The 27,963-nt window shown below is 52.7% G+C and overlaps 1 protein-coding gene across 2 annotated transcripts in view; it reads right to left on the bottom strand.

The window, feature by feature from the left end:
- The window catches only part of PITPNM3 (PITPNM family member 3), a 107,514-nt gene that overhangs the window by 38,732 nt on the left and 40,819 nt on the right, over positions 1 to 27,963 (bottom strand). For both annotated transcript variants that reach the window (XM_036757894.1, XM_036757895.1), the window contains exons 3-5: positions 22,520 to 22,627; positions 7,886 to 7,936; positions 56 to 132 (exon numbers count right to left, since the gene is read on the bottom strand). In XM_036757894.1, the coding sequence (XP_036613789.1) occupies positions 56 to 132; positions 7,886 to 7,936; positions 22,520 to 22,627 (236 nt within the window). The remainder of the gene's footprint in view (positions 1 to 55; positions 133 to 7,885; positions 7,937 to 22,519; positions 22,628 to 27,963) is intronic.

Below are 27,963 nucleotides of genomic sequence, written 5' to 3'. Positions count from 1 at the left end.
CCAATGCTCCTCCTTTCACTCTAAGTTCATGTTTGCATTGCGCAGGGCCACCCACCTCGGCCTCTTCATGGATCTCAATGCTGCCTTGGGCTGGAAACTTCTGTCTTCTCAAAGAAACTCGGTATAATTCTCCTGTTGGTGGGGAAAAAACAAACAGGGCAGAAAAGAAGACTGATGGTCACTGCTCACACATGGCACTTTGTAGTCTGTTTAGGGAAGGGTTATGCCCTCCAACCAACACCAGAGGGCGATCATCCCCAGGAAAGTCCAGGCTCTCTGTGCTTCTCCGAGAGCTGGCTATCTCCAACCTCTAGCTCAGTGGTTCTCAAAGTGCGGTCCTTGGACCCTTGGGAGTCCACAGAGTCAAATCTATTTTCACAATAATTCTAGGATGTTATTTCTATAACTGACCTAAACAAAAGCTTTTTAGAATCTTCAATAATTGTTGAGTATAAAGGGATCTTGAGACCCCAAACTGTGAGCCTGCTCACCTGACTCTAGCTGGGGGCTCATATTCAGACCTCTGGGCTGTCCAGAGGCAGTCCCCCAACCCCAACCCAGAGCCCTGGTAGAGGCAGACATCTGCCAGCATTGGCGGAACCAGCCTTTTGTGAGGTGAGAGGACTGGGTGAGAGGACTTCCTAAGGTGCCAGATCTGTCTCAGTGGACACCTCCCTGATGTGCTGGCCATACTGTCTTGTGTAGACTTCTCTGTCCTCATCCCTACTCAAATTTCACTGTGCATTCATTGAGGACCTACTAAGGGCACAACTGCCTCTCCCCCATCCCACACCAGGGTTACCCTGGGAACCACAGAGAGGCAGCAGCAGCCCTCAGGATTACCAGCAGCAGCCACATAGCCCTGGTCTAGGTGGGAGTAGGGAGAAAAGGGAGCTAGAGAGGGAGCTGTGCTGTCCAGAGGGAAGGAACCCCCATCCTCCTCACCACTACTGCCATCCCAGTCCTCTCTGCCTAGGGCAGAAACCCCTGGCCACAGACTAGCATATATTCATTTCCCTCTACTTGAGGTCCCCTTCCCCCATGCCTCATCATGGTGTGGAGTGACCCTGGGGGCCCCAAGGCCCACAAGATGGGGCTATGAGTCTGTTGCCCAAGACTTCTCCCTGGAGACCTTAAACACCAGGCTGGCTACAGGTGAGCTAGGGCTGGGGCCATTGGATTCTGGGCCAGGTGAAGGAGATGATGCCCCTCACAGAGGAAGGATCACTAGACAGACAGCCCCATTTAAGCAAGAACCAAGAAATCTGGCTATATAGCAGAGATCCAGCTGTCATGAGCTGATGTCTCCACCTGGGTCATCCTTCTTCCTGGGGTAGTGGACAAGGCCACTGCCATGATACTATGGGCTGACATTTCCCACACTTAAGAGTGTTACAAAATGCTTTCACTGGAACTACCTTGAGAGGGAGAGAATGCAGAGTTATCATCCCAATTTATAGGTGAGAAAACTGAGGCAAACAAGGTGAAGTGACTTGCTAGTAAGTGTCTGAGGCCAAATTTGAACTCAGGAAGTTAAGTCTTTCTGACTCTAGGCCTAGCACTCTGTGTACTATGGTGCCCCCTAGCTGCCCCAAGTGCTGTATAAATGTCACTATTATCTTTATTCCTGGCCCCTCCACATGCTTTCCCATGGCTATAAAGAGCCTTACAAGAATGGCCTAAGTACACATTGAGGGTGTCCTTGACGAAGAGGCCTGAGGGAGTCAGATGGGTTGTTATAGTCCTTTCTACAGAAGTTTGTATATTCATAGTCACACCACTGATGTCCTAGGCCTTCTATGGTCTGGGTCCACCTGCCCCATACAGACTGGTCATCCACTACTCACCTGTACCAGGCTAATGCCCATGTCTGCCACTGGGCTTAGGGCTTGTCTCCTCTGCCAGCCCAGCTCTGCCCCCCACCTGCTGCCCAGGTCTGGCTCAGGGCTCTGGCTCAGGACAAGCCTGCTCTCCCCCACCCCCCCCACCTCCTTGCTTACTGAGCAGAGAACCATCTCTGCCCACATGAGGAGAGGTCAGACCCAGCTTCTAGCTAAAGAAGGCAGGCTGCAGGGGCATCCAGATGAGGGTTCCCTCTAACCACCAAGTGGACCTTGACTCTATTCCCATCATGGCTCAATAACGAGCTTGCCATCTGCTCAAGGCGGTCAGCCCTGGCTTGGCGGGGGGGGGGGGGGGGGGGGGGGGGGGGGGGGGGGGGGGCGGGGTAACCAGAGGTTAAAACCAGATGGGTAAAGAACACTTTTGTCTGGCAGCCCCAGCCTTGACAACCCTATCATGAGGCATTATTACCAACGGTCAGCCACGCAGCCGAGAAATGCCTGAAGTGGGATTTGAATGGTGATCTCCTGACTAGAGGGCTTTCTGCCTCCTCTCCCACACCCAGCGTCCCCAAGCTGCAGAGGGTCAGCCTTGGCCCTCCCCAGGAGGACATCCCACTCCCTCCAGTGCATTTAGGGTTTTGTCCATTTTAATCACAGCCTTGGAAAGTACGAACAGTGTCGACCATTCCCCTAATTATCAATGTATCACGGGAACCTTGGCCAGGCAGAAAGAGTGAGAGGGGAGAGAGCAGGCTCCCACCCAGGGCCACGTATCCTGTACCTGGGTTCAGGCCCCTCCCTTCGGCTGCTCTCTCCGTACCGCTCCACTCCTCCCCCCACCACCCTCGGCTTAATTGTCCTCCCCTGCCCCATGCCTCCACATTTCCGAATGAAACCCCAGACTCTCTCTGCATGGCGACCCCCCTCCCGCCCCCCACCCCGCCATGGCCCTCGGCTTAATCCTTTTCCTTGGGCAGCAGACACCTCCCGCAGGCTCTCTCCTGGCCACCTCTCTGTCATCAGACTCTGTGTCCCATGTGCTTCTCGAATTTGACATGTCCAAACCAGAACTCAGTGTCCTTCCCCACCTAGATTCTGTCCACCTCCAAACGTCCCTATTTTGGTTAAAGGGATAGCCACCTGCTGATCACCCAGGCTTACAACCTCCGCTGAGGCAGCAGTCAGGTGGTTCAGTGGATAAATCACTGCCCCTGAAGTCAGGAAGACCTGAGTTCAAGTCCAGCCTGAGATTCTGTAAAACCAATCAGTGAATGGGAAGATCTTTCCAGGGGTGGGGCCCTCAGGGTCCTGGAGGGAGTGGCTAGGACTGGAGCCAATGGAAGCCTGTGGTGGGAGGAGCTTGCTGAGCCGTTGGAGCAGAGCTAAGAGGCAGTTGTTGGTGAGAGCAGTTGAGAGCTGAAGGAGAGAGGAAGCAGTCAGCTAGCTGGAACACAGCTTGGAGATTGCAGCGGAAGCGGCGGCTAGCGCTACAAAAAGGCAGGACTGACCCTCATGGAGACCGGAGAGTGCTGAGCAGGGGCTTGAGGCCAGTGGGTGGTCTTCTTGCTGGAGGGCCCTGGCATTGGGGGGGAAGCACCAGTATGGCTTGGCTTGCTGCCATAATGCTTTTCTGTGGCCTCCTGGTCACTATTGTGAGATGGGCATACTGGTTTTGGAACGTTCTTGCCAGCATGTCAAACTGGGGACACTGGTCCATGGGTCTGCTACTTTTGAGTTTCAATAAATGCTTTAACTCCTCTGCCTTCCACTTAGAGAATTCCTTATATCCTGTGATTCTGGACCATTCAGGCATATTCATGGTTATCTTTGAAGTCATGAATTCTGCCTTACTGATATAGATTCTCACTAGCATGGTGACCCTGAGCAAGTCATTTAACACCCTGGCTGCCTTAGTTTCCTTACCTATAAAATGAGGATAATAACATATTCCTCCCAGGTTTGTTGTGAAGCCCTTTGCCCAGTACCTGGCACATAGCAGATGTTTAATCAATGCTTATTCCTTCACCCCTCCTTGACTCTTCCCTCTCCCTCCATGCCAGACTCGGTCAGTTGACAGAGAGCTCACCCCATCCCCTTCTGACCTTCACATGGCCCTCCCATCTAGTTCAGGTACAGCTTGGTCCCCATTGGGCTTCTAGCTCCTGTATCCTCTCCCTCCCACATCCATCTTCTCCCTCCTGAATCCATACTCTCTCCATGTGCCAGAATCATCTTCCTGAAGCCCAAGTCTGAGCCTCCCCTCCCCACTTCAGAATCTTGAATGGTGCCAATAGGGTAAGATGAAAGTCCTTCCCAGTGTGGCTCCAGCCCACCCTTCCAGGCCTTTGATGCTCAGCATATAGTCAGGCAGTGCTGTCCCTAGTCCTTGTCCCCAAATCTCATGTGCCCCCTCCCAAGGGAATCCTTCCTTGGTCCTTGTGGCTCCTGGGGAGCTCTTCCAATCACCTGCTTAATACTTATCTATTTATAGTTGCACTCCTTCCCCTCTCCTCCCCTGCCCCCATATGTAAGTGCCTCAAGGGCAGGGACTGTCTTCTCTCACGGTCCCCAGCACCTCCCAGAACTTGGCAGGTCATACAGTAGGTGTTTAATAAAGCATGTTGGATAGGAAGAAATTATGAATGAAAAGCCCTAGTTAGTAAGGGCCTAGCATGTGCTAGGCTCTGGCTAAGTAAAGCTGGGGATCCAAAGATGAGAGATGAGAGGTGGGGAGGAAAGAGGGAGTGGGGGAGAGGAGACGGGGCTGGGGAGGGAGAGAGAAAGAGAGAAAGAGAGAGAGAGAGAGAGAGAGAGAGAGAGAGAGAGAGAGAGAGAGAGAAGAGAGAAGAGAGAAGAGAGGAGAGAGAACGAGGGAGAGATCGAGAACGAGAGAGAGAGAACGAGAGGGAGAGAGGGAGAGGAGAGAGAAGCTGCCCTCCAGGTACTACCATTCTAAGTCCCAGAGCACAGGGGAGACCTGGCCGGGCCAGTAGGCCCACCTTAGGAGGCCTTCCTCCATTCCACGCCCCTCCCCCCAAGCCTGTTGCGCCTAGACCTTGGGTTCCAAAGACCTCTCCAGGCCTAGAGTGCTCAGGAGCCCAAGGGCACGGAGGGCCCCAATACCTGTCTCCCCAGCCCACCATCGTCTAGTTCCCAGAGCTCGGCCTGGGGATCGACACCAGGGAGGGGTGAGCATTCCCTCCTCAGGCCTGGCTTCCTCCCCCTCTCACCCACATCAGCCCTGACTCTAATACGGGAGTTAAATCCTATGGGAAGAAGCGGTATGCGGGACGGGGGAGGGGGAGCTGCTCCCCACTCTGCCCCAGTGACCCAAGCTCCCTGCACTCCCCCATTCAAGGTCATACGTAGGAAGTCGATATATCGGGGCGATGCGGGAAAGCTGCAAATCCGATCGTTTCCCGCCCTCACCTTGGTGCAGGGGCCCAATTGGAGTAGAATCTGCCTGTGTGGGAAACGGGGAGGAGAGGGGTCCAGAGCCCTTCTCTGTTGCAGTAGGTGGGAGGGGGGGGCAGGAACAGGGAGAGGGGGCGGGCTATGCCACCCCCACAAAGTGCAGCGGGAGGCTCCGCCCGGCCCACAAGCCGTGCGCAAGGCTGGCTGCATTGACGTCTGCTGCCGCAGCGGGTCCCCAGGGAAATCACGGCTCTTCCAGCATCTGCTCCCCACCGCCGCCCCTGCGCCAATGGCTTAATCCGTCAGGACAAATCCGTTCCCACAGCACTGACGGCATATGTTGTCAATTAGAAAACGAAATCACATCCTAATAGACTCTGGGGTCTCTCCCAGCCTCGTCTGCAGAGGAAAGACGGGCATGCGCAGAGAAGGCTCCAGTGGGGGGTAGGGGAGCGGGCGGGCGGGGGGGGTGCGGGGGGCCTCAGGGTGCTGGGCTCCGAGCAGAGGTGAGAGCACTCCCTGGGAGCCCAGGGGCTCAGGTGGCACCAAGGCCTTCCCTCCGTGGGACAGAGAAGGAGACAGAACCAGAGAGAAATGAAGAGACAGAGGCAGATCCCCTGAGGGGAGCAAAAGTGACAGAAGGAAGGCGGGAGGGAGAACGAGGGCAGGAGGGGGAAAGAGAAGGGGAGGGAGGGGAAGAAAAGAGAGAGACAGAGTGAGGAGACAGAGTGAGGAAAGAGGGGGAGAGGGGGAAGGAAGGGGGAGGGAGGGGGAAGAGGGGGAGAAAAGACAGAGACAGAGAGACAGAAAAGAGAGAGGGGGAAAGATGGAGGAGGGGGAGAGGGAGAGAGAGGGAGGGAAGGAAGAGGAGAGGGAGAGAGGAGGAGAGGGAGGAGGGAGAAAAGAGACAGAGACAGAGAGAGGAGACAGAGAGAGACAGAGAGAGAGACAAAGAGAGTGAAAAGGACAGACAGAAGAGAGAGAGGAGGGAGAGGGAAGAGAGAAGGGAAGGGGGAGAGAGAGGGAGAGAAGGAAAGAGGGGGGAGAGAAGAGAGAGAATGAAGAGAGAAAGAAGAAAGAAAGGAGAGGGGGGAGAGAGGCAGGGAGAGACATAGAGAGAGAGATATGAGAGAGAGAGAGAGAGAGAGAGAGAGAGAGAGAGAGAGAGAGAGAGAAGGTGGGGAGACAGACACAAACAGACAGAAAAAAGGGAGACTCCCACAGAGGAAGAGGGCAGGGAGGGACAGAAACCCAAGGCTAAGGTGGGGGCTTGAGGGACAGCAGAAGGGGCTGCGGGTATCACTGGGCCACATGTCTCTGATCAAGTCTGTCTGTCAGCACTCCAGGCACTATGCACTTGAGGGGAGGGGGTGTTTGTGGGTTCCTGTGTATGCATATGCATATATGTGTGTATGTGAGTGTGTGTATATGTATATGTGTGTGGAAGGGTGGCTATGGATGAGCCTTCCCTTCCTTAGTGGGACATCAGGAGCCAGGGTTCCCCATGGTCAGCACAGGTAGACCCTTGCTAGGATGGACCCCAGGTATAGCCTGGAGCTGCCCCACCACGAAGGGTACTAGGCTGAACCCAAGGCTGATTCCTCCTGGCTTCTGAGCCTGGCCCAAGCTCACTAACTGTTCACCCAGGGCACAGGCCAGGAGGTGGCAAGTCCAGCCTGGGCCTGCACAAGAGATGCTCTACCCCCTACAATGTACTTGGCAAGTGGTAGCCAGCCTTTGAAGACCCCTGACCTATGGGGTGGTGCCCTGAGAACCCACAGATAGAGCCAGAGGGCCTCTGCTTACCCTCCTGGCCCATAGTTTGGTTTGGGGTTTTTGTTCCTCTCTCCACCAGTCTCTCCTATTCAGGCTCTGGGCCTGTCTCTCTCTCTAGTTCTGCCATCACCTCTGTCTCTGCCGCTTGGACCAGAGGCTTGGCCCCACTTGAGATGCACATTTACAAGACCATACTGAGGTCTGCTGGGTGAGCCAGCTGCACCTCGCCTGCCTCTGTGGCAATGGTCTCCCTCCTGGTCCTTCCTTTGATCTCTGACACATCTTAGGGGATCACCTGCCGGTGCTGGGAGCATAGCACATAGGCAGGACCCAGAGAGCCAAAGGATCAGGACAGGTAGGAACCTCTCCCAGGTGGGCTCTAAGCCCCAGCAACCTGGGGGCCTTTCCTCTCCCTTGGCTTCTGGCCACAGGACAGCCTCCTGCTGGGAAAGCTTCCTGAACTGAAGGCCCCAGAGCTGAGGTGGGTCCAGAGCCCCTAGGTCCAGAGATTCTTGTCATCTGCCCTTCCCCCATGATCCCATCCAGAGGAAAAGACATTGCAGCCCCGACACGTCCCTCCTCCAGTGGCCCTCCCCACTCCAACACCAGGCTCCCCATCCAGTCCTCAGCCTCTGAGCTCCCAAGTCTGAGAGCACCCAGAAGGGCTTGACTGGGGACCCCCCTGCACCCCAGCTCCTGAGAAACCTGAGCCGAGGCTGGGGCAGGGGCAGGGGCAGGGGCAGGCCACCCCCAGGATCCTGCTGCTTTTTCACTGGCGATGAGAAGAACCTGGAAACAGCAGCAGTCACAGGCAATCAGCCAAGCCAAAGAGAAATCAAGGCCACACTCACGCTGCTTTTCCTGAAGGACACTGGACGTGCAGAGACCAGACCCCGAATCTCCTGTGGGAGGACACAGAGGGGGCCCATTAGGACTTTGGCTCTAGCCTGAGGTTTTCTGTACCCAAAGAGAGTGGACCCTGAATGTGAGACCATATGGGACTGCTTTCCCTCCCTCCCTTCTCTTCCCTCCCCTGGTGTCCCCTACCTTCCCCTGCCTTAATATCTCCTCCCTTCCCCTTCCCTTAGTGTATCCTCCCTTCTCCTCCCCTTATATCCCCTCCCCTAATATCCCCTCCCTTCTCTTCCCTGATCTACCCCCACTCTCAGGCTCCTTTCCACATCAGGGCAGGCCTGATTTTCAAAAGACAAACTCAATGACAAGATGGGAGCCTAAAACCCAGTTGTCATGTCTATAGAACATGACTGGATGGGCCCCATGGGGCAACTGCTGAGGCTGCTGGGAGCCCAGACTCTCCTCCCTGGGTCAGCTCTCCCACCTGTCTTTGCATCCTCAGATGCCTGAGAAGCAGGCTGTCCATTTCTTTATTGCTGAACTCAATTCGTTGACCACTTAAAAGCTCCATGTGTGCCAGGCTCCATGCTAGCCCATGGGGATACAGAGGCAAAAACAAGAGAGTTCCTGCCCTTGGGGACCTTACTAGCCACCCAGAAATAGTCACAAAGTCCATTCAAGAGGGAGAAAGCGCTGCTGGAGGTCAGGGAGGGCCTGGCTTGAGCTGTGCTAGAGCAGAGACAGGGGCTGCCCAGCATGAGCATGGGCGTGGAGGTGGGGAATGCAGAGAGTGAATGAAAGAAGGCAGTAAATTGAGGCAGGAAAAGTTGGTGGGAGCTTCAGTGCCAGGCTAAGGGAGATTTTTAATAGGGTGGTGATGTGGCCAGAGCTGCATTTTAGGGACATGAATGTGGCAAATTGAAGTTGGGACTGGAAGGAAGCCAGGAAAGCCAGGAGGCAGAGATAGATGAGGAGGGAGGGTCACTCGCAGGAATGTCTGCCCTCCCTGGCCTCTCTCCCTCTCCCCTTAAGGCAGAGCCCAGGACTCCATGAAGTCTGCCCAGGCCAGGGACCACTGCTGTGGCCTCCTCATTCCTGGGTCCTCAGCCTGTCTCCCTATAGCCCTTTAGAGCTACACACCCTGCAGATGATTCATGGGACCAAAGTCCTGTGGTCTTTTCCCCAGGAAATATCCCCTTGCATCTCCCTCATCATTCCCAGACGCTGCTGGGGCTTTGAATGCTCTATTCACTGTGATCATTTCTGTAGCACGTGGAAGGTGAAGGACATGGAGTTCACAGGGTGGGGGTCTGTGGTTCTGGGGGTGTGGATCCTGAAGAAGAGAAGATCAGAGTCATGAGAGCTCCCTACAAGCATCTAAAGACCATCAGGTGGAGGGACTAGCCTTGTCTTGGCTGGCCCTGGAGGAAGGAACCATGAGCAATACAGAGAACACTGAGAAAGGGCAGACTTGGGCCTGACTGATGTCAGGAAAAATTGCCCAACCAAGAGAGCTGCCTGGAGTGGAAGGCAGCAGTTTCTCCTCCCTGGAGGCCTCCAGGAAGAGGCTGAGCAGCCCCTTGTGGAGTCTGCCTGATGAGGACTCTTAACCCTCTAAGTGCCCTAGGGGCAAACAACAGCACCCCTCTCCTTCCTCCACCAGTCAGTTCTTGCCACTCACTGCTAGGGAGATGAGGAAGGTCCTGGTGTTTTGGAATAACTGATCCCCCACTGGCCCTGGCCATGAAGCCAGCTCTGAACCCTCCTGCATCTTGGTGACTCTTGGGCACAACCTTGGGCTACTAGCTGCAGCTTTGGTTTTCCTGCCCTGAACGGCCATTCTGAGATGGACACGTACAGCCTGAGAGGCAGCCATATGCATTGGAGAGGTCAGGAGCTCCTGGTGCCTTCCATCTGAGCTGAGGCAGGAGGGGGTGGCAGTGGCACCCTCCTTGGAGATGACCACAGACGAGGCGGAGGTCCAGGGCATCGATGGCTTGTCAGCTGTGGTTCCCCAGGGATTTGATCAGACAATGAGAGCCAAGGTGATGGTGAAAGGCCAATTCACCGAGGGCCAAATTCTGGGGACAAGGCAGTCCCTGCCCTCCAGGAGCTTCCATTCTAATGGAGGAAGAGATCACATAAAGGCGAGCTAGGGTGTAAGGAGCCACAGAATAAGAAAAAAGAGGCTGACTTGACTCTCTCAGCCCCAGCCCTATGCCCGAGTGCAGAGCAGAGGGGCTCCTTAGTGGGACAAGCAAAGGGTGAGCGCCCAGCCCTCCCTGGACCCCAAGCCATTTGTTGCCTGTGGAAAACTATGTTTCAATAAGAATAATCCCAAGAATGTTCCACCAGTGGAGATGCAGCTTGGAGCTCCCATTTAACTTAGGGAGGAGAGAGAGAGACCATGAAGTCTCATGGAAGGACGCCAGGGTATCACTCTATTTTTGCTACACAATTGGCAAGGAATTTTTAATGTTGAGCAAAGGCTGGATGACGTGTCATTGGGTCCTTGGTCAGTGGGGATTGGACAAGGTGCCCTTAGGATTCTGTGACTTTGATTCTTTAATGTAGCCAGAACAGAAGCAGAGATGAGGTAAGCCGTTACCATGGAGCCAGGAGAGGTTGAGAGCAGGGAAGCAGCACCCATTCTGGGATGATGCATGCTCATGGAGCCTGGAGACTATGCTTCCCACGGAGGGCCATAGCCTGAGAGGAAGCTTCATGTCCCCTTACACAGGGCCTGTCATCACCCTTAGCCAGGTCACTTTCCTAACATTTGAGCCATCAGAGATTCCGGGAAGTGAATAGGCCGAGTCTAAGAAGCATCCTCCCAATATCTGCTACTCCCAGGAGGAAGCATTTCCATTGTCATCAGCCTCTGGTTTTGACACTTCCTGAATTTGTCTAGTGAAGGGAATTATGTGCTGAGATGCTATGATAAGATTTACCCAGAGATAAGCAGGAAAAGCAAATGAGTCTAATGCCCTGTGGGGAACCTGTCAGCACTTAGCTCAGAGAGAAAATGGCCAGGGAGATGGCAGCACCTGAGGTGTGAATGGGGCCAGGCACAGATATGTTTGTGTTTGAGTCTGGGGATGAGAAAGAGTGGAATGACTGAGCCCTAGAGACTGAGCCCCAGAGACTGAGCTGAGATCCTGATGCTGAGCCCCAGAGACTGAGCCCCAGAGACTGAGTCTGAGAGACTGAGCCCCAGAGACTGAGCTGAGATCCCAATGCTGAGCCCCAGAGGCTGAGCCCCAGAGACTGAGCTGAGATCCCAATGCTGAGCCCCAGAGGCTGAGCCCCAGAGACTGAGCTGAGATCCCAATGCTGAGCCCCAGAGGCTGAGCCCCAGAGACTGAGCTGAGATCCCGATGCTGAGCCCCAGAGGCTGAGCCCCAGAGACTGAGCTGAGATCCCGATGCTGAGCCCCAGAGGCTGAGTCCCAGAGACTGAGCTGAGATCCCAATGCTGAGCCCTGGAGGCTGAGCCTTAGAGACTGAGTCCCAGAGACTGAGCTGAGATCCCAATGCTGAGCCCTGGAGGCTGAGCCTTAGAGACTGAGTCCCAGAGACTGAGCTGAGATCCCGAAGCTGAGCCCCAGAGACTGAGCCCCAGAGACTGAGCTGAGATCCCAATGCTGAGCCCTGGAAGCTGAGCCTTAGAGACTGAGCCCCAGAAGCTGAGCCCTAAAGACTGAGCCCCAGAGGCTGAGCCCCAAAGACTGAGTCCGAGAGACTGAGCCCCAGAGACTGAGTTCAAGAGACTGAGCCAGAGACTGAGCCCCAGAGACTGAGTCCAAGAGACTGAGCCTGAGAAACAGCCCCAGAGACTGAGCCCCAGAGGCTGAGCCTCAGGGACTGAGCCGAGATCCTGCTGCTAAGCCCCAGAGACTGAGCCCCAAAGGATAAGCTGAGATCCTGCTGCTGCTGCTGCTGCTGCTGCTGCTGAGCCGCAGAGCTTCTGTGGGGCTATGGTTTCAAGCCCATCTAACAGGAATCAGGATGTACCTTCCAAGCTAGTGGTCCTAGGAGAAACTGGGAGAGAAACTGAGCCTTGGGTTTCTGCACAGGGAGGCTGAGAGGAGTGAAGAACACATGAAATTTGGTATCTCTAGATGAGCATCACCTCTTTGCTAGAGGTTTGTGTAAGAGAATCTGTGAGTAAGGCTGGAGATTATGGCCCCAGGTGGTAGGATGGGACCAATGACAGTCACCAGGCCCTTCTGTGGAACTGAGAGGATGAGGGAGGCTGGTGGTGTGAACAGGAACCTGTCATTCCTCACTGCTGTGAGTGACAGCCATGACCACTTGGACCTCCCTCACCCAAGAGATCAGTGGACTCCAGGGTTTAGAAAGGGCTGCATGGTCATTAAGCTGGCTGGGCTGAGGACCCGCAGGGAAGGTGGCCTCTCTGAGCCACTGATGAATCCTGGTTCTACTCTCTGGAACCCATCAGGACAAGGCCCCCAGTCCAGGTCCTCAACACTGGGCTGCCCTGCCAATTACTCAAGAGAATCATCCCATCCCTGAGAGTTTTCTTACAGAGAGACCCTGAGAGGGAGGTATGAGTGCTATCAGGAATTCAGACTGCCTTCTGGAAGGTGTTGTGTCCAGGGACAAGGAAGGGGCACTCTGCCCTCTGCCCTCTGGGGTACCCATGGTCAGCTCTGAGATCTATGTCCCTGAAAGAACACTGCTAAGCTACAGAGTGTCCAGAGGATGGCAGAGTGGTGGCGAGCCTTGGGATCCTGCCAGAGGAGAGTTATTAGAAGGAATTAGTGATCATGAGTCTGGAGAAGAAACGTCTTGGCGAGCGGGGTGGCAGTCTTTGGGGTTTCACTGGGCTGTGAGGTTACATGCCTACAACAGAACACCTAGAATTACAAAGGAAACCAATTATAGTGAAATTCCATGGCCTGAATTTTTGTTGTTCAAAAACCAAACCAGGTTAAAGCCCCCCTGGATGAAGGCAGTGAGTGCTAAGGTTCCAGAGGGGGAGGGGCCAGGGCACTACCTGGAGGCCCCAGTGGGTACAGGTTGGGTCTGCTTCAGGAGCAGCCTGGGATGCCACCCACTTGACTCGGGCCTCTCCACCATGCTCCTGTCATTACGAGCCTCTTCCCCAGGGAGCAGGCTCAGTGCATTATGGGGTCCACATCCCCTTGGGGGGCAGCCAGGGAAGCTCTGACCTGCCAAGCCCACAGTCAGACTCACTAGTCCCCACATCCCCAGTCACACTTCTAGACCGACGGCTGGAATCTGCAGGCTCCTTCTGGGCTCAAGCGTGCTCGATTTCTGACATCTCCCTTGAGAGTCACATCTGCCTGCTTCTTCTCTTACTGGCTTTGCAGCAGATCTTTGCTCCACAAGCATCTAGCTTAAGCCCTGGAGAATTCAGTAATTATTGAAAACCACAGCAGAGTCAGGAGGTTTTGTGAGCTCTGGGGTTTTTTTCCCCCATCATTGGTTTTGCTCCTTCACAGAACAGAGGCAATCCTGACAAGTTGCTTGTGAAGTCGATGTCTGCATCCAGAAGCCAATATTTCCACTGACTTTCATTAAATTATTAGAGATCGTTGTGGGGGGAGATAAGGGGGGAGAAGTGGTTACAAGGTGCAATAAAATCACATTTAATGAGGCTTTGGAAACCATATGACATGAGGGAGATGAGAATTGTATGATAAAATACTGGTAATACTTAAGTTTGGTGAAGGGTGTCTTTTCTCCCGACCAGTATTACCAATTAAATCACAGCTCACAGGGAACAAGCAAATCTATTCTTTTCCCCCTCAAAGGGTCAGGTTGGGATTGAAATGTGAATGTCTGGTCCAGGTGGAACTGTCCAGCAGGGAGGGAGGAAAAGGAAAGGGGAGGAAGCTGGGGAAAGAAAAGAAGAGGGAGAAGGGGAGGGATAGAGGGAGAAAGGAGAGGGAGAAGAGGAAGGGAGGGCTGGAGAGGTAGGTTTGAGAGTCATCTACAGAGAAAAATAAAGTATTTGAACCCACAGATGCTGATGAGGGCATCCCCAACTGTCTTCCTAGACTCTTTCAGGGAGAGAATGCCCTGAAGTGGGGAGAGAAGTCCACGGGGGAGCTGGGGATCTGAAAGGTGAGTTGCTGCAGGCCATCCTGCCAGTGAGGCTAACTGCAGCCCATCGCTGCCCACCTATCCATGTCCTCTCATTCATGACTGTGGTGACCTTCAGCTCCATTCTGCATTCAGCCCATCCCAGGACCTTTGCTATGGGGCCAACAGCCTCCCACCTTGCATTCTACCAGCCTGAGGTCTCCTACCAATTGCCAGGAGTGTATTGATCGCAGTATTTGCCTTTAGTCAGCCCTAGAAATGAACCAAAAACCTGATAGAGGTGGCCCCCAAGTAGCCCCCGATGGGCTTGAAACTATAGTCCAGTAACTCCTGGTAAGTTAACCTTCAAAGGGGGTCCATCTGGTCACCAGCTCTCCTGAGGCTCCAGTGCTGGATACCCACCAGAACTCACTTTCAAAAAAGCAGAGCAAGGTCGGAAGGGTCCAGGCTATGAAGTACTTTAAAGGCCAAAAGAGGCCTTTATATATAGTCCTGGAGGTAATAGGGAGCCATGGGAAGTTACTGAGTAAGGGGTGGGGGTGACAGGGAACAGTTAAAAGTAGATGAAAATGAGAGTGTGGCACAGCCCTGTAGGAATGGCGTTGGGAGCTAGAGCCGAGGCTGGAGGGATTTCTTAGCTCTTCTGGGGAGAAGGGATAAGAGCCCTGCTTGTGATGGAGGGTGTCAATCACTCCCAAAAGAAAGTGTACACATATTCAACTCAAAGTTTGCTTCTCTGCCAAAGTGACTGAGCTCTGGGTCTGAAAACACATGACAAAAGGAAATGGAAGCCAAGAAAAGTGAGGCAGGGGTGGTAAGACACCTGGCTGTGTCGGGGTCTCTGGGTCCAGTCACAGAAAGAACTGGGGAACAGTCGATGCCATTTGGAAGAGCTAGAACCAGAGAGGTGCGTGCCCAGGGACAGAGAAGGACAATGTCCCCACTTGCCCCAGGAGTTGAGGATGGAGCTGGTTTACTCCCAAGGCCAAGAACTGGGTGTTGATTCCAAATGCATCACAAGAGGAAAGTCAGAAAGGAAAGAACACACCAACGTCAGACTAACCCCATTTCCTTTCTGGGTGGGGTTACTAGACCAGGAGATCCAGGGCGAGGCTTTAAAAATAGTTCACCTAGATTTTGGCAAAGATGTGAGAGAGAGCCTCATGCTAGCCTCTCGTGAACACGCGAAGATGTGGGTTGGATGGTTACGCAATTAGGTAGGCTCAAAAAACCAGGGCCAAAGAGGAGTCGCTGAGGGTTAAATGTGGACTGGGAAGGAGGTCTCCAGGGGTGTGACCCAGGGATCAGCTCTTTACCACCTGTTGTATATTTTTATCAATGACTAGGTTAAAGACATAAGTGGCAAACTTATTGAAATTGCAAACAACACAGAGCCAGGTTAGACAGTCAACATTTTGAATGACAGAGTCAGGATCCTAAGAGATTGTATGACAGACAAGCACAAAAGGCAAAAATTAACAAGAGGAAATCTAATCCAGTCAAATGTAAAATCTTCTACTTGGTCAAGGGAAGAAGCATTGATTAAGCACCTACTATGTGCCAGGCACTGAGGACACAGGTACAAGCAAAAGGTTCCAAATACTAACTTCAAGAATTCAGGGTGGGAACAAGGCAGGCAGAGGGTCAGTTCATCAGACTGAATCTTGGCAGGGGCAGGGGGCGGTCAGCAAGGGGTGGGGTGGGGGGGAGGCAGTGGTCTGCATGAGAGTCAGTGTTGGGGCGCTCAGTGCTACCATACCACAGGCTCAGATCAAAGAAGCAGGTCATCCAGGACAGGTGCTAGTACCCCTATCCTCAGCCCTGGAAGGGCTGCATCCAGCACTTGAATCTTCTTGCTCACTTCTGGAGGCTGCCATCTAAAAAGAATGTTGGAGAAAGTCCAAAGGAGGAGGGGATGCAGGAGGACAAAGGGCCTGCCTTCCAGAGGAATGGGGCATGGTTAACCTGGAGAGGAGAAGGCTCAAGGGAACATGAATGTTCTGTCTGTGGAGGTGAAATCAGTCTCCTCTGCTTGGCTGGGGAGGGTAGAATGAGGAACAGTGAAGGGGGCTGTGAATTTGGAAGTGAATTCAAGCCTTCTGTCAGGATGATGAGAGATGTCCCAGTAGGGAGCAGGCTACCCCAGGAAGTGGTGAGCTCCCCCTTCTTGGTGGTGTTCAAGGAGAGGCTGGACAAGCACTCATCAGGGTAGAGGGGATTCCTGTTCAGGCTTAGGCTGGCCCTGCTGACAACTCAGGTTCCCTCCCGCTGTGACATTCTGTGACTCTGTGTTGAGTGATGACAAAAGAATGGCCCCAGGCACATGCCTGGACCCCAAGGTTGGTGCCTCACACTTAGCTGGCTCTCTTCCAGGGGTCAGTAGCTGGCATACAAGAAGATAATGCTCATGAACATCACTCTCCGGGACCCCTGAGGCCATGGGGTGGTGCTTGGTCTGGTGGGACATCGGGGACTCACAGACCATCCAGGACTGAGTGAGGAGAGGGAGGGCATCTGTCAGCTCCCAGGAATGCTGAGAATACTGACCTCCTCTGTGAATTGATGGGGCAGGGGAGGGAGGCTGCTCCTGTTAGGCAGGGCCCTGGGGGCCATCAGGCAGCTGCCCTGATCAGGCACCTCAGTTATGAGGCAGTAAATGGGGTCCGGCTGCCAAGGTCATGGGCCCAATGACCTGGCAAACCCCCTGCCATCAGCAGCATGGTCTGACCCTTTCCTGACTCTCTTGTGGCCACAGCATTGGGGCCTTGGAGGATGAGGAGGATGTGGGCAGGCCAAGGTATGCAGCAAAGGCATCCCGGGTACAGACAATGGCCGAACAAGGGCCATCCACAGACATTCAGGAGGAGGGTTCTACCTGACCACCAAGTACTGGGGGTGGGGGAGTGGACAATGCTGGAAAGGGAGATTTGAGGTGAAGTCATAAAGGGCTTTACATGCCAGGCTGATGGCAGGAGTCACTAAAGATGTGCACAAGGCCCTTGATCACTAGGACTTTCCGCACAGGCTAACCTGTGTGTGTGTTGGGTGGGGGTATTGAACTGGAGGCATGGTCCAGGCAGTTGTCTGGAGCCATTACCCAAGGCTGGAGGTGGGAAGGACCTGACCTCTGAGGGTGGCTGTGGAAATAGGAATCAATGGAAGCAAGTGGGCCTGGAAAGGACCTGGATGAAGCTAAGCCTGATGCTGAAGGAGACTGAAGGGTCTGAGTGGGGGGCTGGAGCTGTTAGTGGGAGGAAGGCAGGAGAGGCACTTGTGGGGCAAGGTGAGGGGCTCGAGGCTGGAGGGGAGTCCCTGGCAGACAGATCTGACAGAGTCCACATGCACGCTGGTAGCAGTCAGAGAGATGTGGGGGCTGGGGAGACAGAGACAGGGCCAGAATGATGATGGCTACCCCCTACTTGAGAAGTAAGATCCCCAACTTGGAAGGGAGACTAAGTGAGCCCCCATAGGCCCCCCTGATACAAAGAAGGGCTACCAGATGGTCCTTTCAGCCCAGAGTCAGGGCCCTGGGCATCCTGCCTGGAGGCAGTTGAGGAAGGTGGGGAAACTTCCCCCAAGGCCCTGAGGCCCCCCAGGAGAGGGAGATTGTGCAACCCTGCACCCAGATCACTCAGGCTCCCAGCCAGACTCTGCGCCCAGCCCCTCCACACTGGTTCCGTCTCCTCTGAACTCCTTAGCCCACACAGCTCAGCTCATGGTTATCACTGTGCTACCAGGGAGCCTTGCTTCCTCACCCCAAGGGCAGGGAACATAATGCCCCTCCTCTCCCCAAAGCTTAGTCAAACACAAGGCTGGGATCAGGTAACAGATGCTGACTCATTGACAGTCAAGGGCCAAAGAGAGGCCAGGCTGGCTCCAAGGACCAACTGGACCAGACCAGAAAGAAGACCTGAGCTCTCTGAGCAACTCAAGAAGGAAGTATGAGGCCCCATGGGAACACAGAAAGTCAGACAAGTGAGGATGGGCAGTAACAAAAGCAGAGGCCAGGAGCAATGACCACAAGATGACCAGGTCCTAGGAGTCTGCAAAGGAAGGCAGCAACAAGAGGACAAGTCCCTCTGAGAACAAAGGAAAACTATGCTCTTTTGGCACCCCCAGAGGGTCAGGGGACTGGTCAGGGAGAGCAGGTAGATTCCTTAGGAACTGTGAGTTTGGGGAAGGCCCCTGGGCCTGGGCTGGGAGGTGGAGGGGGGGTTAGGGGAGACTCAGACCTTATGGGGCTGGTTAAAGGAGAATCCTCTTTCCCTTCCTGGGAGCCTGGACTTGCCTCTTTCCAGCCCTGGGATGCTGTCCTGGAGATTCCACAGCCATGCCCTCCGCATACCAAGAGGTGCCAGAAGGGCCTTATCTGGCCTGGGCAGGTGTGGCTGGATGGGGAGCAGTGTCCCAGGACCCTCCCAAGGCTGTAGCCCCAGGACAGGCTTCACTGCTTTAGGAGCATCCATGAAAGCCCAGGGGCTGAACCAGTCCCTGGGGAAGATGCCCACCCCCATGACACCCCCACTGGCTCCTGAGGGGCTGAGATGATGCTGAGGGAGGGGCAAGAGCCAGGGTGTTTGAGATAAACAGCCCACAGCTCCTGTCAGTAACATGGAGATGGATGACAAATGCTCGCACATTTCTCCCATTATCGAAGCATGGCCACCACCTCCTTCCTGTCTGTCTGAGGTGCTCACACTCTTAGACTGCCTGTCATATCTAGGGGCTAGCTGATAGATGTCAGGCTGTGCTGACTAATGGTTCTTAATGAAAAATCAATCAGGGCAGAGGGAATTAATAAACAACATTCTGGATGCAACAGATGCCCACTTGGTCTGGTCCCTTGAGACTGGGCCCCTGGGCCCCTAGGTCCCTGAGCCCCTCAGGCCCTAGGCCAGAGACCAGAGACCAGAGCCCCCACTGAGTGGGGGAGGGATGGAGAAGGGTCCAGAAGGAGAAGCTCCAGCAGAGGAGGGCAAAAGTGACTTTTACAAGTGAAAATGGAGACTTCTACATCTCCAAGGCTGAAGAGCTAGAGGCGATAGAAGGAAATCTGTGGGGTCCCACAGCTGCAGTTCTCCCCTTATCCTAGTGGAAATCTATCTAAGGCCAAGAGCTGTGGAATGAAGGAGCCCCTAAGGTAGAGCTGCAGGCACAGCCAGAACCTAGCAGTGGACAGTTCCCTGCACTCATCTAGCGCCAGCTAAGAGGGAAGGCTGGAAAGTTAAGGACCAAATGGCTCCTCTCCCCATCCCCCACGGCTAAAATGCATCTTTCCCTTGTTCAAGAAACCACTGTGGCTCTCTAGTGTCCCTCAGGCCAAATGCGTAACCTGGCACAGGGAGCTCCTGGCTGTACACGGACCCATCTGCACACAGTGCTCTGGCCTCCGTGGCAGTAACATACAGGCAGTCAGGGTGGAATAGAAGGCACTTGCTGGCTAGAGCCTGTTTGCACAGAGCTGCTTATTTGTTGCCTCCCCCATTAGACTGGGAGCACCCTGAGGGCAGGGACCCTGCTTTTGCCTTTCTTTACATTCCTGGTACCTCAAACACAGGCAGTACTTAACAAATGTTGACTGGCCGGCTGCCTGCCTGTCCTGCCTAGGAGGGAGGGGGGCTCATGAGACAGAGTTTCAGCTCATGAATTCAGGACAGCTTGAGCCCCCAGAGCAGGAAGTTCAAGGATAAGTGGGTTAGGTCTACCAGGGCATGGTCTCTGGAGATCTGGTGGTCTGAAGGGCACAGCAGCAGGGCAGATGGCAAGGAGACAGCTGAAATGACCCACTTTGCCAAGCAGGTAAGAGCCTAAAGGTGCCCAGAATGCGGCAATCAACAGATAAGCTCACTATGGCCAGCTTTTCCCTCCTTTCACACCTCTTAGAAATCACCCAAGTGTCATGGCCATGGATGCTAGGAATGATGGACAGCTTCCAGAAATGGGAGTCAGGAGACCTAGGATCCAGCCTCAGCTCTGTGAGCAAATCACTGGATGACTCTGGGGGAAGCCTTGAGCTTCAGTCTCCTCCTCCCAAGGTTATTCACCCTTGTGATAATAACTCATATTTGCATAATGGACTTCCAAGGCACCTTCCTCATCATGGCCCTAGGCACTCAGTGAGCCCAAGGATTGCCAGACTCCTTGGACAGATGAGGAAGGAGAGTGACTTACCTAAGGAAGAAGCAGAGAAGAGGTGAGAAATGAAAGGATGAGAGAGTGAGGAGGAGGAGAGAGGAGAAAAGGGAGGAAGAAAGAAAGGTGAAGAAATTAGGGTGGAGGGATCCCAGAGTGAGATGAGCTGGCTGCTGGAAGGTAGTGAGGGCCCTGACCCTGGAGGGCTTCAAGCAAAGGCTGGATGGTCACTAGTTAGGGGTGTTGTAAGAGGGGACTTTTGCTCAGGTGTGGGTTGGATTAAACATCACTAAATCTCTGCCAGCTCTGAGAGTTTGGGATTCTGAGGAAAGAAGAGGAAAGGAAGGAGAAATAAGGGGGAAGACAAGAAAAGGAAGGGGATGGGCACAAAGAAGAAAGGAGAAAGGTATATCCTGGGGAGGGGGTTACAAGGAGACTCCATTCTGGCTGCATCCTCCTCCAGGTTCCAGGTCAATGGACATGTGTGTGCATGTGTGTGCGTAGAAATGAGCACGTGTTTGTATGTGTGAACAAGCATGTGTGTTTGTACAGTGTTGCATTGTGTGCAAGCATGTTTGTAGACGTGTGCATGTATGAGCTCCTGTGTTTGTATGCATATGTACCTTGCAAGCACTCATGTTTGCATGCCTTGTGTACATGAGTGTGTATGCACTAGTGAGTGAAGCTGACCAACGGTGCCTTCCAATGACCTGCTTCCTATTTCTCACTCACTCTTGCCCAGCAGTAAAGCTGAGCAGTGAAGGAGGGAGTCTCTGAGCCTCCCTCTGAGAAACTGGGCATGAGCCAGCACAGGGGAGCCTTATCAGGACACTGCCCTGAGCTGCTTTCCCTCACTAATGAACTAACTGCACATTGGACATTTAATGAGGAGAAAGGAAGTCTATTAGGCCTGTGTCACCTGGGGCAAATCAGAATGAAGGCTGATTGGATCTTGTAAATAACAATTTAGGCCAGATCAGGTAATTGGACATGGATCACCCAGTAGCCATTTAGCCCTAGATTCAACCGTCCCCAAATTCAGCAGGACTCAGTGTTGCCACTTTTGCAAGGTCATAATATGGGGCCAGGAATGGACAGAAGGCTGCAGTCAGCTGACACATGAGAGTGGTCAGCCTGTGAGGACTGTGTGGGCTTGGCTCTTTGTCCACAAGTGCCCCAGGGCCTGCCCTCTGGCATTAGAGAAGCATCCCCTCCACAAGTATGTATACCTTTCCCAGGAACAGCGGGTGGGGAGAGAGAGAATGAGGCACCATCTATTTGTGTTCTCAGAGCATTTACAGGCACACAGACAGATAGCCAAAACAGGGAACAGCCCACTGGCCCAGGAACAGGGTGAGAAGAGTCTGGGCAGTGCCAGTGAGCACTGACGGGGAAGGAGTGCAAGGCTAGCTGAGCCCAAGGCACATGGCTGGACATGAAGGATGTCGATAAGTGGAGGCTCATGGGACAACCAGGGGCCTTCCAGAAGAGGGAGGGACATGATCCAAAGGAGTGAAGCATTAGTGAAGGCCAGGAAGGCAGACACCTAGGCCTCAGGAAGAGCAGGATGGGGCCAGGGCACAGAAGCCAAGGGCCTTGAATGCAGATTCACATTTTAAGTTCTTGCCTTGACAGTGATGTAGCAATGGTAGGTTTGCGATTAGACAGGAAATGCAGCCAGATAAGCTTGGGGAGCCTGGTTCTAGTACAGAGGATGGACTGGAGAGAAGACAGCAGTCAGCCAAGGGAGGGCAAGAAAGGCCGGAAGGCCATGGGAAGGAGGCCTCAGACAAGAGAAGTGACCACAGGAGTGGACAGGAGAGCACCAGCAGCTAAGCTAACTCAGGACAGGAATCAGCTGCTTGGAAAAAGGAAGGCCCTCTGAGGGCACCCATAGTGGGGGGACCTAACCAGCTCTGCCCCAATCCACTGGGGCCTCCCCCCACCCCCATTAGGCTCATCCACATCACTTGTATTTAATCCTCTGCGGACACATGTTCCCCTTGGTAGAATGTCAGGTCCTTAAAGGCAGGGATGGCTCCTTTTTTGTCTCTGTATCTTTCAGTGACTAGCACAGCGCATGATTAATAAATGCTTAATGACTGATTGATTCTATGACCCCTACACTACCTTCCAGTACTGTAGGGCCTTCCCTTTGGTCAATTCTAGGTTGCCTCAATGCTCACCTGACCTGGCATTTCAGATATCAATGACTCCTTTTTCTCCAAAGCTTCAAGGTAGCTTTGTCCAGGGTCTGGGGCAGGGGCAGGATGTCAGTGAGAGAAGGAAAAAGATGCCCTTGAAAACACCTGCAGCCTCTTTCAGCATTTGGGGTCCAGGTCTCCATGCTTGGAGCCAAGCCCTGATGCCAGGCCAAGGTGGGGGAAGGGGCAGGCACAAGCTCACCTGGAGTCTCATCCAGCTTCCCCATTGTCTCAATCTGCTCCACAAGGTCATTGGAGTTCCATTGACTCATGCCAATGAGGAGAGCACTCTTGCCTTCTGCCACATCCTCTGCAGAGAGAGAAGATAAGGGCATGAGAACAGACAAAGGCTTGAGTGAGAGAACACACACACACACACACACACACACACACACACACACACGTACTGATGAAGAAGGCTGGGAAAACATGGCCAGCATCCAAGGTCAGGGAGAAGCCACACTGACCCCACATGGTACCTGGTCCAAGGTACCATCAGCTGTTGGGTCCAACCTTTCCCCAAAGCACAGCCTTTAAGGTCCCTTCAGGGCAGTGCCTCTAAGACTCCTTCTGTAGGGAGGGGCCTGACCTGGCCTGGGACTTTAGAGATCCCTGTCAGATGAGAAGGATGATCTTCTACTCTGGTTAGGAAAGCTACCTCCAGGTCCTGGGGCCTCCCTGGTCTCTCCCCAGGCAGCTCCTTCAACTTTGAAGTCCTTTTTCATATGGAGGGGTAGTCTGCCTGTTCTCTGCATTGATCTTAGTTCTGCTCACTGGGGCTAAGCAGAAGAGATCTGCTTCCTCTTCCTTCTGAAGGACAGCCCATCTGATACTTGAAAACAGCTCCCAGGGCCCCCAAGCCTTCATCTTTCATCCTTGGATGGCAAGGTTTCAAGTCTCTCCTCAGAGTCCCAGCTGCCTTCCTCTGCTCCCTTGTCAGCTCCCTTCGAAGATGTGGGGCCAGAAGTCAGCACAGTAGCCAAGATGTAAGCAAACTATACCCAGGATCACTCATAACTGATGGATTATGGTCTAAAAGGGAAGTGGCCCACTTAGGAGCCAAAGGGAGTCTGAGTAGGAGCAAAGTCAGCCAAGAGTACCCATCCAGCAAGGCAGTTGAGCTGGAGCTCTCCATGGTCCTGACTGCTTCCCTTCTAAGGTGTCAGCTTCTTGCCCTGACCTGAGTATAGCCCAGCCTCACTAGCTCTCTCTGCTGCCTGCCCAGACTGAGCCTGAGAGAAGCAAAGCAGTGCCCAGGATCCAACCCCCAAAATACACACCATCACATGTCCTCTAGGTCCCCCTCGCTCCTATCCCCATTTGGTGGCAACTACTCCCTGAATGTGCTAGATAACAGTCCACTATTTGGTTTAACTCATTCATTAAGTGTCCACTTTTGTCAGGCCCCAGGGTCTATACTGGGGAGACAAAGATGAAAAGAAAATGATTCTCATCCCCAAGAAGCCCCTCACATTTTGCTGGGCCAAGAATGAGGAATCCAACACATTCACACACACACACACACACACACACACACACACACACACACACACACACAGCTACAGGGTAATTGGAGGGGGAAGAGAGCCCTAACCACCAGGGGATAAAGAAAGGACAGACAGAGAGGAGGAGAGCAGAGATGAGTTGATCATAGAAGGAAGACAACATCTGAAAGGTGGAGTGGAGGAAAGTATTTCCTAGGCCCATAGGATACTCCAGGTATGGTTTTGGGAAATCTACAGTTAGTCAGGAGACAGACTACCTGCTGAATAGACCAGGCTCATTCCTGAGAGCACTTCGCAATGGAGAACACAAATGGAGAACAAAGATACGATATATCTCAGGGCAACCTTCTCCTGACAACAGGTTACTTAACCTTGTCTAGGACCAATCCTTATTGGTAGTGATTAGCTCAGGCCAGGTCCCCACTGCCTTCCTACTTCCCAGAAAGAGACCTAGGTTCACAAGAGGATAACCCAGGCATTGCTGTCCTTGTCCTTCATTTCAAAGAAGACCAATGACATCATGGGGTGATGGCCTGACTTGTTCATGAATTGTATTTAAGTGAGGCAGAGCTGTGCAAAGTCATCAGCCTCACTCTCTCTTCCAGAGTCATCAGAGTCCAGTGGCAGGACAAAAGTCAGGATGACTGATGATGACCCAGATGCAATGGATGATATTGGCATCTTCAGTGTCTGATCAAGGTCTAAGCCCTCCACAGCACATGCTTCATCTGACTTTATGGCCATTGGAATAAATTGTTCTCATCTGCTGGAAGGTAATATGGGGCACATGGCTGGCACCTCTGGTGTAAGGGCTGCTCATCCACCTTTGCTGTCCACCTCTCACTCAACTCTCACAGTGGCCACACCCCAAAAAGCCATCTCAGCAGATGGGCTAAATCAGGTTGGACCTCGAATGCAGTCAGTGGGTTAGAAGGGTACGTACCCAAGCCTGTGAAAAGCCAGGCATATATTCCCCGTGACTTTCTCCAAGGGTCCACCACTCTCCTTAGATAACAAACAAGCCAGGGCTCCCCATATCCAGACCCAAATGGATGGGGGATTGCCCAGCTGCTCATACAGCTCGGCAATAAGGACGGCATCCCAACCCATAGGAGAGTTCTCCACATCCTGGCACAGTGTCATACAACTGGCCAGAGGCAGATCTCCAGCATCACAGCCCCTCCCAGGACCATTCCTTCTGCTGCTGCAGCTTCTCCTCCTCCTGCTACTGCTTCCTCTTCTTCTCAAGAGCCCAATGTAGCATTCTTGGCAGCCACTCTTTGGAATGCCCTTTGCCCCTCTCTGCGCTCCCTACCTCCCCTGCACTGCCTGGCTGCCTTCCCCACCAGCTGAGCACAAAGCCTTTTCTACTCTGTGCTCATCTTTCCTCTGGAGCATGCCCAGTACTTGTCTGAATCTCTCATTTGGGGATGGGGCTTGTCTCTTTGATGCCCCTTTGGTTTCTTCAACTTGTTTATGGATGGACTCAGCCTCAGACATCTGCTTCTTCAACTCCACAGGCTGAGCACTCACTCTCTGCCCGACTGACTCCCCGACTGACCTTGGAATAATAGCTCTCAGAGAAGACCACTGCCTAACCCCAGGGTGGGATCAGTGGCCTGACAAAGTCTCTCCATGCATCGGAGTCTACATTCTGGCACAAGATCACACAATTGTGAAGATCTGGGGGTGGGGGAGGGGGAACTCTGGTTGAAGGACTTGGAGGCAGGAATTCTCAACATCACCCCAAGGACCATCTGGCCTCCCCATGCACCCAGCAGTCAAATCATCTTCTCTGTCTATGCCATATCCTCCAATGAGAAGGTGAGCTCCTAGAGACCAAGAGCTGGCTTGCTTTTTCATTTGGAGAACCTCAGTGGCATAGCACAGTGCAGAGCACATAGTCATTCATTCATTCACTGAGACACAACTTGTGAAAATCACACAGAAAGTGATTCATTTCTTCCTTCACCAAACATTAGATTCTTCCTGTGTACCAGACACTGGAAATAGGGACAAAAACCAAACAACCCCATCTCTAAAGAGCTTATGTTTTATTATGGGGAGACAACATATACAGGAGAAAATGAACCAAAGTCGCTTCAGGAGGAGGGCAACAAAAACTGCTAGGGTGTGATTGGAGGAGGGGAAATCAGGGCAAGCCTCCGGGAGGAGGCATGGAAAAGAGCTTGGGATTCTATAGTGATAGGATTGAGGAGGGAAGACATTGCCAGTATGGGGGTGGGGCAGGGAGCAGCCTGTGCAAAGGAGATGGGAGATGGAAAGCTATATGTGAAGAACAAGGAACAAGCCAGTTTGGTTGGAAATTAGAGTGAATGTGGAAAGGGAAGTTTTGCTCTGGAGCCAATGGGGAGCCATGGAAGCTTCAGGAGCAGAGGAGTGATGCAGACACAGTGCCATATTTTGGATTAGAGGATTAGAGAGACCCCTCTAGGAGGCTACAATAGTGGTCCAAGGGAGAGGGGATAAGTTTGTGAACTAGGGCAGTGATGGCAATAGAGGTGGCTCTGAAAGCAAGGAAAATTCCGCCAGATGTTTATCCCAACCCAAAGGGACAAAGCATTCCCAATAAGCCATCCGACCCTCTGGGCTTCCGCTGGCCATTGAGTGGCAGCCCAGGTACAGACAGGCACCAGCCTCCCTCCTTGGGCCCAAGCCCAGCTAAGTGATGGTGACCTGGGAAGGGGCCAGTCTATGGGTACAGCTCATTGGCCCTGACTAGGAAGGCAGGGAGAGACCCCTGAAGGGCAGCAGCTTGAGAACAAGGCCTGTCTCAGCCTCCCCCTCTCAGCCAAGGCATGAGTCAGACACCAGCCTGGGCAGAAGGGCAACAAGCACAGCCAATGAATAAGGTCAGCTCAAAGGATATTAACAGGCAGTTTTCAGATAAAGAAATTAAAGCTATCCAAAGTCATGAAAAAATGCTGTAAATCACAATTGATTAGAGAAATGCAAATTAAAACGACTCTGAGGTATCACCTCACACCTATTTGATTGGCTAATATGACAAAAAAAAAGGAAAATGATAAATGTAGGAGATGTGGGAAAATTGGAACACTAATGCATTGTTGGTGGAGTTGTGAACCGATCCGACCATCACAATTTGGAACTATGCCCAAAGGGCTATAAAATCTTGCAAACCCTTTGACCCAGTAATACCACTACTAGGTCTGTATCCCAAAGAGATCATAAAAAAGAGGAAAGGACTCACATGTGCAAAAGTATTTATAGTGGTTCTTTTTGTGGTGAACAAGGATTGGAAATTGAGGGGATGCCTGTCAATTGGGAATGGCTGAACAAGTTGTGGTATATGAGTGTAATGGGATATTATTGTTCTATAAGAAATAATGAGCAGATGGATTTCAGAAAAACCTGGAAAGACTTTCATGAACTGATGCTGAGTAAAGTGAACAGAACCAGGAGAACGTTGTATACAGTAGCAGCCGCATTGAGTGATGACCAACTTTGATAGACTTAGCTCTTCTCAGCAATACAATGATGCAAAACAATTCCAAAAGACTCATGATGGAAAATGCCATCCACAACAGGAGAAAGAACTACGGAGTCTGAATGCAGATCAAAGCAGACGATTTTCTCTTTTTTGTTTTGTTTTTTCTTTCTCATGGTTTCTCCCTTCTGTTCTGATTCCTCTTTCACAACATGACTAATGTGGAAATATGTTTAATATGATTGTACATGTAGCGCCTAAATCAGAGTGGGAAAGGAGGGAGAAAAAAATTGGAATGCCAGATATTATAAAAGTGAATGCTAAAAACTATCTTTACATGTAATTGGAAAAAATAAAATACTATTAAGTGGGGAAAAATGAATAAGGCCAACCAGGGGCAGAATCTCAGTGGACACAGCCCTGAGATGGGAAACATGGGTCATCACAGGCCTATCATCATCATGATCAGGTCCAGGGCTCAGGGGGTGATTAATATCCACTGATCCCCAAGTGATTCCCTTAGTTATTAACTACAACATGCCTGGCCCTGCTCTGGAGAAATATATGTACCAAAAATGAAATGTCTTGCACTCTACAGGGGGAGTCAACAAGTAAGCAAAGATTGAAGAACAACCCTCCCCAGAAAAAGCAGGTAAACTGAGGAGGGGGATG

The sequence above is a fragment of the Trichosurus vulpecula genome, chromosome 4 (genome assembly GCF_011100635.1).
Source record: "Trichosurus vulpecula isolate mTriVul1 chromosome 4, mTriVul1.pri, whole genome shotgun sequence".
Lineage (NCBI taxonomy): Eukaryota > Metazoa > Chordata > Mammalia > Diprotodontia > Phalangeridae > Trichosurus > Trichosurus vulpecula.
Note: the sequence above shows the minus strand (reverse complement) of the source record. Positions and strands in the feature narration are given on the sequence as shown.